The 13185-nt window shown below is 35.7% G+C and overlaps 1 protein-coding gene across 3 annotated transcripts in view; it reads right to left on the minus strand.

Annotated features, from left to right (window-relative positions):
• LOC131027122 (deaminated glutathione amidase, chloroplastic/cytosolic) overlaps nucleotides 1–13185 on the minus strand; it is a 127784-nt gene that overhangs the window by 83804 nt on the left and 30795 nt on the right. For all 3 annotated transcript variants that reach the window (XM_057957111.2, XM_057957113.2, XM_057957112.2), the window contains exon 3: nucleotides 3084–3212. In XM_057957111.2, coding sequence (XP_057813094.1) covers nucleotides 3084–3212 — 129 coding nt within the window. The remainder of the gene's footprint in view (nucleotides 1–3083; nucleotides 3213–13185) is intronic.

The raw sequence follows: 13185 nt of genomic DNA on the forward strand, positions 1-13185 counted from the left end.
TAAATGGAAGTTTCTAAATACTAACTAAATGACTAAGATGCCCATTATTAAAATATTATTTTAATAGTATGGTAAAAAGCATGGTTGTTGAGATTTTTCACAATTGTTTTGAAGTACAAATTCAATGTCAAAAGCATAACAGAGATTGATGGGTTTTTGAGACCTTGAGGCAACTTTGACAATTCTATGGATTGTTCCATTGAGGTACAGCTCTTCAACCCAAAGTTTGATGTTGGGTTTGGTCAAAGCTTACTGAGACATGGCCTTAAAATGGCTAACTCTAGTTTTATTTTCATCTTCAGCTTACATGAGAATCTTAGATTTGTCCTGTGGTGTCACTGCATCTTTAAAATGTTTCCCGTTAAACATTGACCTATCTTTTGCCATGGAAAAGAAGTAATAATAACAATAATAGCTAAGCCCAGAATCCAGATAGACTTGTAAATCAGCACTACTAATATTGGTCCAGGGCCATATACAGACTCGAGGATGGTCTTCATTCACTCTTTAATATAAGTAAAAACTGCATAGCAGATTTATATTTTCGGACTTTAATTGATATAACAGAAAAGAATTTTCCTTGGTAAGATATTAATTTTTTCTGATGTCACTAAACTGATACTGTAACTATAACTGCAACATAATGGCAGGATTAAAACGAAGCATCATATACAACTACTATGAAATTGGATTACCTTAAACCCTAATATCAGAGGCTACTGAAATGAATTTTAACAGGCGAAACATTGACTGATAAATCATAAAAATAGCTAAAAATTGAGTAATTATATGCATAACAACAGAATAACTGTTGTATGCCATTGTATGTTATCCATTTGATATTCCAAGCATTTCATACATTTCTCCATATGCCAGCTGTGTACGCAAATTTCTACAATCAGTAATGCAGTAAGCTCCTCCACATAACAAGCAGCTAAAGGAACTTTGTTTTATATGATAGTAGAATGGATTCGGTGAGAATTCCCTGGCAGCAAGATCATCGAGCACATGGACACAGCTTCATAATTTCTAAGTCTCTTTGAAAAGTTTTTCAATCAGCATTCTGATTTTGTTTTGCATAGGTTGTATATTATGCCAAGCAATTGCTCAATATTTTTAGGGCCTTTGGTTCCTTTTTGGCTCAATATATGTTGAATGAAGATTTCTGCCTTTAGTTAAGTTGCAAAATTGCAATATATGGTTTCAATAGAGATCAGTAATGTGAGGAGGTACACATTTGTGACTATTTAAGACACTGGAATTCTTTTAAATCGACTCTAGCCAAGCTCTTCTATAATCATTGGGAACCATCATGTAATTACTTAATTGGTGATTTTACTTGCTTCTGGTGTCACAAGGCTATGGTTTCTTCGTTAAACATGTCTTCCATATCTATGGTCATCATGGATTTGTCTTTAGAGCTCTAAAGATCTGGAGACGACCCAAAAAGAAGGCATTTTAAAGGTGTCCCTCCTCTAAGGAAAACACATTAATAACTGAGTTGTTTATCTGCATACCAGTTGATGACTGAGGAATGAATTGATTGCAGCAATATATTTTCTTCATTAGATTGATCCGTTCTTGATCCAATTGCTGTAAAATTCAGGATTAGCTAATCCTATCATCTTCAAGAGCATCTAAGGGATTATGCTAGATGTATGATTGCCTCAATTCAACTCAGTTCTCCTTAATGGACTGAGGATTGTCATCAGCCATCAATTCATCAGATAACTTGAGTAATTTAGATAAGCATGAAATGGTTACTTACCCCATTTAATTGGGCCTACTTCCATACTCTGTGAGTAGCAAGTTTATTCACAACATTAATAATTCCTTTCAGTATATAAGAAAACTTGATGAAGAAAAAGTGTATAATCAAAGCCCAATTAGGTACAGTAAATTTTGTAGGTTTCACATTGCTCCTTTGGATTTTCTGCAGTTCGAAAACAGGTGGATTAACAATTTCAAGTCATTTTCAATTGAACAATGGGTGGCATGTTTCTCTACCAAGAACTTGAGGCCACAAAAGGACACTAAAAACTCTGCTTCACTATTTCTTGACCTGCTTATATTTAGTGTTTACATGACAATTACTACCTCTTTATGCTCTAAGGTCTCAAATGATGCATCTAGCACACCATCTGCCTGGATTTATCTTTCTAGAACCCTTGAAGTTATTTTAGTAAGCCCCTGCATGGGACATTGCTTCTGTAGCATCTGCATGGTATACTGACAAAGTTACATGTCTTACACTCATCAATACTTGATAAACCATAAGAGTAAGACTACAACTCTTAATGGGACAAAAATTAAACAAAGAAAAGAAAAATTAAAAAACTGTAATTTTTTGCAAGAAAGTTTGGAAGGAATATTGCCATTCAATGACCAATCACTTGAAAGGCACCAAAATGAAAATAAAATCATGTATTAAATATGAAAACATCATTTACAATGTAGTAGAATGAACATCATCAATTCAAGGACATTTTTGTATTTAATACATGCTATTTTGATTGTTTGATGTCTTCAAGCATAGTTACATCAGTAACACTAACTTAACAAGCTAATGATTAACAGAAAAAATATGTTAGTTGTATAAAAACAACAAATGCTGATAGATAGCAGCTCTACAAATGGCCTATCTATATATATACTGACTACGGTTCAACTTATACGGAACCCCACTGTAAAACACTAGTTATTCCACTGCTATTGTGCAAATAGAGTTATTGCAAAAGCATCTTTCTATTTTGACTAGGATCTGTATTGTACAAAACATTTACAAGTTCTGCTACTTATTTATCATAAAAAGCAGAGAAAAGTGGATCTCAAATGTGTGATGAGCTTTGGTGAAAATTTAAAATTCAAGTGTCTAAAAGCTTAAAGTACACATGTTTTTAATAAAAACTCAATAATCAAAATGAAACCACTATAAACTTGTTGCAGATATCATTCTTGATACATCTATCGCTATTGATAACAATTACTCTACCTAAAACAAATGTAAATCATTCAAAGAGCACACAAACAGAGAAGCTGTCAGCCTCGCAAAATAAAATACTATAATTTTCATATGCACTTACAAGTGAATTTTGCGATAGCAACTTCGAATATTACCCAAGCCATCTAGTAAGACATGAGTGTTAAATAGATGCTTGTCATCATGACCTTTCTCTTGAAAACCTCCGAGGGAGAGCCAAATCCCTGATTCCCTATCAAACCAAGACAAGGTAATATAATATAAGTATTTGAACCTTCAGACTATTAAGAAGCTAGTAAAAATTATTAATTTAGATATAATGCAACAATTTTCAAGTCAAAAGCTAGGTTATTCACTTTCATATTCAGAAAATGGCAAAGAAATACCCAGAATAAATAAGGGGAAATTACATGTGAAATTTCACAAAAAGCATCATTTTGCCTCAAGGTAGTGTGATAACAATGAAAGAATTAAATAAATGTCACAACTTATAGACAACTCAAACTGGCTCAGTCACACCTTGACATATGAAAGATAATTAATCTCAGCTTGGTTAATAGAATACAACTCAATCTAGGTCAAAAAAACCTTCGATCAAGTAAACAATACACTTTGATCTGGATCAAATGCATTCTGAACTGAGAAAACGATACATCTTGAATTGGGTAAATTTTTTACAGTACACCTTATTGTAGGTCAAATAGACCTTTTATACAATAGAGTGCACCTTGATTAGGGTCAAAATGATTTATAAACAGAGTGGATATTCCACTTCTTGTTTAAACATGAATCAGTCAAAGAAGTTGATGTTCTTTTGCAGAAATATAAAGCAAACAGTCCTATGATACCAATCTAGCAATGTACGTGTGATTAGAATTAAGGGTGCGTGTACTAACAAGAAAAAGAGCAAGAAAATAAGAGATAACAACAGCATACTCAAGAAACCCAATTCGGATGAAAACTCAGATGAGTGTGTTAAAACTCCTCAAGTCACTATCTCAAGAGCTCTTACAAATGGTTAACTGCACTTTCAAAGACTTCATGGACATTCTCTCCCAAGAACAATGTTCAAATATCATAATACATAATCTTCTCTCCAACTTCCTATATACCACTATCACTCACAGGCTAAAACAACAATAGCTTAACTCAACCAATTTTGCATTAACACTAAAGAGGACTACTTTCATTGTTACAAAATGACCCTTCTTGGAGGTTTACAAAGAAAAGAGAAGCAAGAGGATATCATGAAGAAGCCCAAATCAAAACCAAGAAATCTAAAATGCTTCAACTTCCCAAAATGCCACAGACTCTATCCTTTCATTCTGTGTCTCGGATGAGATTGACAGTTGTGGTTAGACAAGTTTGACCTTGGTGAAACAAACCACCCATGCTTTGTTCTTTGTCTAACCTCAACACCCTGACTGTATGAATCAATTAGAGCCCATCTGTCTCAATTCTGCCCTAACAACCTGATTTCTACAGCTTTGATTCAGTAAGTTTCTTGCTTAATGAGTCATCTTTAAAGTGTGAAGTACAAGGATGAGTTTTGAGAACATTACATGAATAAGTTACTGGATTACACCAACTTTATTGATCCATTATCAGATCAAGATCATACATCCCTAATTAGAAGGCATTTGGTCCCATAAAAGCTACGAACACACTGGATCAAGAGCTAGACAGCATCTCATCTCTTGGATGCCAGTGGGTTTGCACAGTGCTATCCTTTCAGGCCAGAATGCCATGTCCTCTAAAACCAATTCCACAACCTTTTTTATTTGCTCTTGATTTAGGATAAGAAGAAGGTCCACATACAACACTTCTATCAACTTTCAAAAAAAATGAAGATATTTTTCCACTAGAATTAATCCAATTCTTCCCATTTTGTGTACTTACCAAGAAGATCTTCAAACTGCCCCCATAAGCATTGATGGTGAAACTCTTTCCATCTTCCTCTAACCTATACTTGTTGTCCCTCCTCTAATTGACATGTGTGGAAATGGGCTCCTAGCCTATGGATGAAAAGTCAGATCTCAAATGTCTGCACATGACCATTTGGGAACATAAAAAGGTTCGGCTATGGTCCTAATAAGGGAGCTGAATTCTTGGACCTGCGTTCCCTTTTTCAAAGTGTATTGGAATTGAGATGAGTGTATGTATGATCTAGATTTAACGATATGAAAATGATGACATTCAGCAACAACAGTAAATTACAGAAGAGAAAGTAAACACAGTAGATTAGATCTGGAAATAAGGCACAAAAAGACACCTTTATCTACAAACTAATCCTAAAAGTGCCAGACACACCCCAATCTGAGGGTGTCTATGCAAACAAAAAGGAGCACAATTGCAATCAAGAGGTCGTGCAAATACAGTTGGACATGTGTGTTGGGCACCCTAGTCCAGGTGTTTTCACCTATTCAAAAGTCATTGCAACCTGTAGCAGTTTGCTTCTACACTCATTGACACTTTCTACTATCAAAACTAAACCTGCACACATGAAAAATGGGGAAAAAGGTTTGTGTTGTATAGGGGCTTGCCTAAGTCAAACCCCGTGTTGGTATTCCCACCTCCACAACAGCTATGATTGATGTAAAAGAGAGCTTGTCCTCAAAAGGACAAAGGCTAAACAATAATGGAAATACTTGAATTGACAAATATTACCTCAAATATGAAACCCTTCGCATGAAGTCTCACATAAGGCTTGATGTTGTTAGGAGATATCAATGCATGCCTTCATTTTGGAGAAACGCATTGAAGTTGATCATGATTGCTATAACAAAGATGTATGCTTGATGCTTGAATACTTCTTGCTCCTTGATTGCAGATTTGTACTCAATAGGAATTGAATTATGTAAGTTAGAGTTTGAAATGAGAGGAGTTGTATTTATATGCAACTTACACCTTGTTGAATTTAATTTTCAAGGACCAACATCAGAAGGCAAATTCCCGCTATTTACATAGCCAACATTCATATTTCAAATTTCGGGGCCAAAATACCTGGGCGGAGGCGCTAAGTGCCCTAGCCCTAGCATTTTGGGTTGGCAAAAAGGTTGTGAATAGGGGAATGCACCAAGTTAATGGAAACAATCCCAAAACTGAGTACAATCAAGCATAAATTAGGTACACATTAAGCACAGCCACCAAAGTGGGTCCAAACTAAGTGTAAAATTGTGAAGGGATACAATTTACAATACTACACTAATATACATCTCTAAGATACATTTGTGGCCTACAAATCAAAAGTCCACACTCAACAAAGAGCCTCACTTGCATTGTTTGGTAATAGGTAAGCCTACCCCTTTTCTCACCCTACCCAACTCATATGGTTTAGGGTGTTGATATGTTGCTAATCCTAGTGTTTTCTACAAACTCCTTAGAAATCAAATTAGCTTGGGAACAAGAGGAACAAGAGTCAAAGAGAACATCAACTTTGGACTTCTTGATTTGAATCTTTATGTGAAAAAACTTCGTATGCTCGATTTTATTTTGCCCTCCATTGCCACTTAAGCAAACCTTTGTGTTGATGGATGTGCAAACAAGTGTCTTGTCTACCTTTGAATTAGATTCCAATTCTCGTCCCTCAAAAGAAGTCATGACTTTCTTTTTCTCATTCTTTTCTTTGCATTAGATAGCTATGAAGGCCACCTATGTACCTCATCAATAATATCATCTTCTTGCACATCTTTATCCATTTGGATAGCCCTTCTGTGAAATTCACTAGTGTGCTATTGCACACTTTGTTCTTGTTTTGCTTGTAATATTGCCAATTGATAGACCTTTTTTTTTTCACACAGGAGATGGAATTACTTTTGAATTAGCTTCTTAAATTCTTCACAATCAAGTAGGTGCTAATTTTCTTAAAAACAAAGAATGATAATAAATTCCAAACCAAGAGCGAGCAGGTTTTGCTAACCTTAATCCAGCAAAGGAAATGTCTCACTCTTCTCTAACGTTATGCATGCTTAAATATTTCCCAAGTTGGGTAAGCCAATGATCAAGCTTCTTTGCATATACATCTCATTAATAAGGAGGAACCTTGATTTTTGCCTCTACTATGAAAAGAAGTGTCATAGGAATACTTGTCTCACCTTGGGAATGCTTCCTCGAGGGACACCAGCTTTTCCTTAGCTTGAGGATTCACTAGAGACATCCGCATTGAGTTCTCATTGTGGAGACCCAAGTTCAAATCCCAAAGGGACATCTATATGAAATTCTAAGTTGTGACACTCAGTATTCCATAGTCGGCTTCTAGCGTGGAGGTGCTTTCTGTTGATGCGAGAACAGTACTACTACTCTTTCGGTCAACACATAATAGAATACTAAGTATCCTATCCTCTCTTGAATAAGAAAATCCCTAATGCTGTTTTAAATGATCAAAGGGGTCAACCTCAAGGTTCCAACTGTCACGTCTTTTGATGACTTGGGATAACTCAGCGGTGATGTGTTTTGCTGGTAGCACAAGGAGCTTACGGTTACAACAAACTGGACTGCATCTGACGATGCCTTGATTCTCAGACTAGGGAAATAAAAAGAAAAAGAGATAGGTTTTAGGGATCCTATGGACAATGACAATAACAATTAATGTTGTGGGTAGACAGATTTCACATAAACTAACCCCTGCTTCACCAGAGATATACTCACAACTTCACAAAGACAGTGCAAGCTCCAAGGGAATGAAGGATTTTCAGACTAGAGGTACTCATTCGAGCACCCAATTCTGGCGCAGCCTGAGTCGAACACCTAGAGTTGAACTAAGCACAATTTTGGGTTCAAACTAACCATACACAAAGACTTATGGTCAACAAGCCCCCAATGGCATGAACCTGAAATCAGATCAGATACCCTCACATTTCACCATTAAGATCACTGAACATTAACTAGCTAATCTGACAAAAAGAAACCATGTAAACAAAAAAGAACAAGATTGACAAACACCATACTTCAATGTTTATTGATTTGTTCTAACTGCTATTACAACAATCTTTGTCCAGCAGTCCTATTCTACTCCTAATCTGCTAACTGCTAAAACGTCTAACCATCTAACCTCTAAAATCTAACCCTTTACAAAAGAGAGGCACTGGCCTTTTATAAGCTTTACAATTTGAATCAGAGGCTAGGATTGAATTCATCTAGTGGCTGCAATTTGCCTTCTAGAAGCCCGACAGCTTTAACCCATACTTAGTAACTTCTTATAACTTCCCAGCTGCCACTTTCAACCACTTTCTCAGCTACCGGCAACTGTTTGACATCAATTATGCGAATCAGGTTGCTGAGGAATAACTGACCTGTGTCCCCCTTGTTTTGAATTGCATCAACAGGACCCACAGGCAGTTATTTTACAATAAAGTCATTTTTACAAATAGAATGATTTGTTGTTTCTAGTTGTGCACTCTTTGATTCAGCCTTTCTTGTAGCATTCTGAGCTTTGTTCACCAACCTTCAATCTTGTCGTTGGACTTCAACTTGTTGCTAGTGGTGGTTTTGCCTTCCCGACCTTTGGGACACATTCTTCATTGGTTCCATTTTGTATTTGGCTCTGCAACATGTTCCTCATCAGCACTGCTTTGTGGTTGTCGTTTTGATCTTGCATGCTCCTTCCAGTGGCATTGATCTACAAAGAAAATGAGTTCAACCCGAATCAATTACCTTGAATATTTAAATAATTGTAGCATATATTAAATGCTTTCAAGGTGACGTCGGGCTTCATTTTGGTGATGCCAAGATGAAATAACAAAACGCTTCATTTTAAAATAACAACTTTATTTTGTGCGCTTCCATCTTACTAGCCCCCTTCTTTTCGATATATTTTTGGTATATTTGGGAGGCTAAGGAGATACGACTTTGCGATTTTGTAATAACACAGCCCGAACATTTTTTATTATTGACCCGATATATTTCATTATTCAGCGTTTTCATGAAAGGTCAAAATAAATAAATACGATTCCTTTTTAAAATGATGCCCAAACTTTGTTATTTTTTCTTTTGACTTCCAAATACCAAAATACTTTATTCGGCATTACTTTCGACATTTTTTCAGCCTTTTTTCAGTTTTTTAGAAGGTAAAATGAAAAGTGTGTTCTGCGTTGTGATTGAAATAGGCAAACTTTATTGAACCCCCTCAAAGTTTATGTTATTCATTTGACGCCTAGTCAGGTAAGGGGAAAGTTCGGCAAATGGAGGTCGAAGTGCAAAGAAGCGCTTCACTTTAAAAATATAATGACCAAGCATCGCCCCCTCCCTCTATTGTTATTAAGCATTTCGGTGCTTTTTCGACAATCTTAAGGCAAAGTAAATGTGCTTTAAGCTTTGAAACACGTGAATTTTATCGAGCCTCCCTAAAATAAGAAAGCCTAAACTTTCTTGTCTGTTTTGATTTTTAAATTGGCATTTTATCAAGATTTTTTCAATGGTTTTCTTGGTATTTCTATCAGCGCTGGAAGGCGGAGATGATAGCCGAAATAACACGTGACTTTGGTATTTTTGCTAGCAAAGTTAAGGAAGAGCTTGAGGTTTTGAGGCGTGATGACATGGGTGATTCGCCCAAACTTTATCATTCTCTATCCAAACTTTTGCCTCAAGTTTATACGTTGTGCTCATATTCGGGAGTTTTCAGGCTCTAGCAATGCCTGAGAAAAAAAAACGACCTTCCCTATGCCCTCAACTTTGACCCCTTTTCGGGATATCTTCAGGAATTTTGCTTGGTGATTTTGTGCGAAATGGTAAAAGGCGCCCTAATTTTCTTTACACATGAATTCATTTGAACCTCCCTCTCGATATTATCCTCAACGAATGAAGGGTAAAAAGAAAAGGTGCTGCGTGCTTGTGGAATACACGAACTCACAGGACAACTCCCCTATTTTCCCTCGGTGATTACAAAGGGCATGGGAAAAATAAAATAAATCGCCCCCTATGTGGCTTCGGGGAATTTTCGGGATATTTCTCACAGACTGTGTATTTGGGTTTGCCCTACATGTTCAATCTTTTGCATTTGCTTCAGGTTGTTGGCTTATTCGGGCTCTTATCAGTGATGAAATAACCCGAATAGGATATGCACTATAATTCTGAAAATAATTTCATAAATTCTGCCCTGATTCTCTGCATTTTAGTTTTCTGCTCCAAACCATAGAATTCTGATTTATATTTCTGGTTACAACAAATGTGGACAGAAAACACATATGCCAATAATGATCCCTTATGATAATATCTTCAATCTCATCCAACCATACATGACATCAAAAATGCGAACATGTATTTATGGAACAAATCTGATTTCAGGATTATTCAGTCTGCTGCTACAAATCAGAAATTCGGAACATGCAATTACATCCAAATGCATAGGCCAAACATGCTCAAATACAACTCAGAAATCTGCCATTACACATCAGACCTATTAATAGGTTTGTATATACCAGAATGACATCAAATAATGCTCAAAACCCTTTCGGCAATATTTCAACCTGCAAAGATATAACTCTGAAACTCCACGAATCTATCCAAACTAAATAATGAAGCGCAACTGTGAATTCTGAGATAAATTCACCAAGTGGGCTGATCTGGGTTTTTCGTACAAACAGCCAAAACCTCTAGGGTTTTCGTCCTAGGGTTTACTTAACCTGCAAGCTAAGCTCTCAACGGAAAGTTTCTTTCAAAATAACAAGTCAAGAATAATCAAAATGACTTGCCTTCTCATCCTTATATATCCATGAGTGAACTTTCTAGAAGTGTTTTATAGAAGATTCACTTTATTATTCTATTTGATTTCTTATTTTCCCTTTTCATACAGTGACTTATTTTATTAATTCTCCACTCATATTTAAAAGTCACTTTATAATTAAAATAGGTCTAGCCTAATTAATTAAATATTATAACCCAAGATAACCCAAGATTAATAATATCTAATTAATTATTATTCCCTTATTACTCCAATTTAGTCTTAAAATAGACTAAATGTCTCAATGGGTGATTATGAGAAAAATGGGACATTACAGGTGATTAGAAAGGCTTTGGTTCTAAAATGCACGGACTTATTTTATTATTTGCTAAGCCTGGGTCGGGTTTTTTCAAGCTTCACAAGCTCATTTCTGGATTCCTCTCACGCGAGGGCAATAGGAGGGGTCCCCTGTCTAAGACGGGGTGTGTTGTGCAAAGCACAATATTTTCTATATAAGTGGATTTCTAAGTTGTGACTCTCGGTCTTCCTTAGGTGATTTCTACTTTGGTTTCTCAAAAGGAGCTGGTATTGGTCTCATATTGATGCTCGTATGAGCAAAATATTTGTAAATGATTAGCTATATAAAAAAAAAAAGAGACACAAAACAACCACAAAAATCAAGGAAACGATTCCAATACCAATCCGATCCATAAACAAAGCCGGTAGTGCACTCCTTATTTTATTAACATGAATTATTTTCAACCTTAATGCAAAATAGTTAAATAAGTTTTGTTGCATTGTGGCAATATAGGACAAACAATATGATACCAATCTAGCAATGTAAGTGTGCTTAGAATGTAAAGAAGCATGTAAAAACCAGTAAACAAGCAGAGAAATAAGAAATCACAATAGTATGACATAGAGAAACACAATTTTGGTGAAAAATCCAAATGAATAAATGTTAAAATTCCTCAAGTCACTATTTCAAGAGATCTTACAAATGGTTTATTGCCTTTGAAAGGCCTTCATGGACACTCTCTACACAAATCACAAGCAAGTCAAATTAACAATCAGCTAACAATTGTCTAGAGTTACACAATGAAAGTAGAACAATGAAGAATCGGGAAAACACACAATATATATTATTTGCATCTTTTTGACCACTTGAAAAGTGTATCAAACCCAACCAGCCTATGTTACCCAGTCAATGAATATTCAACCTACTCACAAAGACTCTTTGTGGTACAATATAACCCCATTACAAGCCAAACAATGTCTGAAAAACTCTATTCTCACCCTCCTCTCCAACTCTCACCATATGTCCACTACCTTTCTTCTTTGTCCATTAAAACTAGCTACAAGTACCTCTTGGTCTTCCAACAACATGCAGATGATGAAAGAGCCAATCTTATAGTCACTCATCTATAATAAGCTTCGATAAATTTGACACGTCAACATCAAACCAATGAACGAATAACAAAAGAGCCAATCTTGAAATGGCACTTGTCAATAACCAAAGCTTCAAGAGGCCTGACACTTCAGCTTCTATTTGACCATGCATTTCACGTTGGAATATTCCATTATCTTTAGATAGATATAATAGACCAAATAAATAATAAGTAAATATTATGTTAGCAAATAAAATAAATTTAGATTAATAAATAACAAGGTTGCACTTGTTGATGTGTTTTTCATGCACAATGCAACACAGAAAAAAATACTAAGTATTCTATCATCTCTTGAACAAAATCTTCCCAAGTGCTAAACTTCGTGATCAAATGGGATGACTCCAAGGTTCCGAATGTTAGGTCTTGACGTGCTCTTGGATAGACTCAGTGTGTTTGATGTGATTTTGCTAGAATCACAAGGTGGATTTACATTGAATCTTGAATGCTACTGGAACATGGAATTTCACTTAACTTAAAAAAATAGCAAAAGGATAAAGGGTTGAGAAATACTACGCTACTCATAAGAATGTAGGAGCAATGGACATCTTTGGTGGAACTCAACTAGACTTTGCTTTGCTATGCAAAGCAACAACTCCACAAAGCTTAGTGCAATCTCCTAAGGTAAGCGTATGATGTTCAAATCACTACCACGAGCATAGACACCATCAAGACAATGCATATTAATGAAGAAGTAGCAATTGAAGTTAATCTTAGCTAAGATGGATTCAGTTGACTACGCAAGACACTTTACAATCAACAAGGTGTTAGTAGTATGGGTGTACTCATTTCACCATTGATCATACACAAAGTTCTTCCATTCATCTAAACAACATGAAAATTAAATGAGAAGTAGAGACCATGCAAATTGTTGAATCAACATATGAAGTTCACCATATCTTCAATGAAATTAACATGCTTCTTACAACAAAGTCTTGGCAACAATCTTTGCCTTCTCCACTCTACTTCTAACTATCTGCTATTGAACTATGAACTATTAACTATTAACCTTTACAAATGACAAAGTGAAGCCTTATATAGTGCTCCTATTACAATGAAGAACCAGGATCAAATCCAAATCAATGGCCAAGATTGAAAGATGA

Source organism: Cryptomeria japonica, chromosome 5 (genome assembly GCF_030272615.1).
Source record: "Cryptomeria japonica chromosome 5, Sugi_1.0, whole genome shotgun sequence".
NCBI classification, from domain to species: Eukaryota; Viridiplantae; Streptophyta; class Pinopsida; order Cupressales; family Cupressaceae; genus Cryptomeria; species Cryptomeria japonica.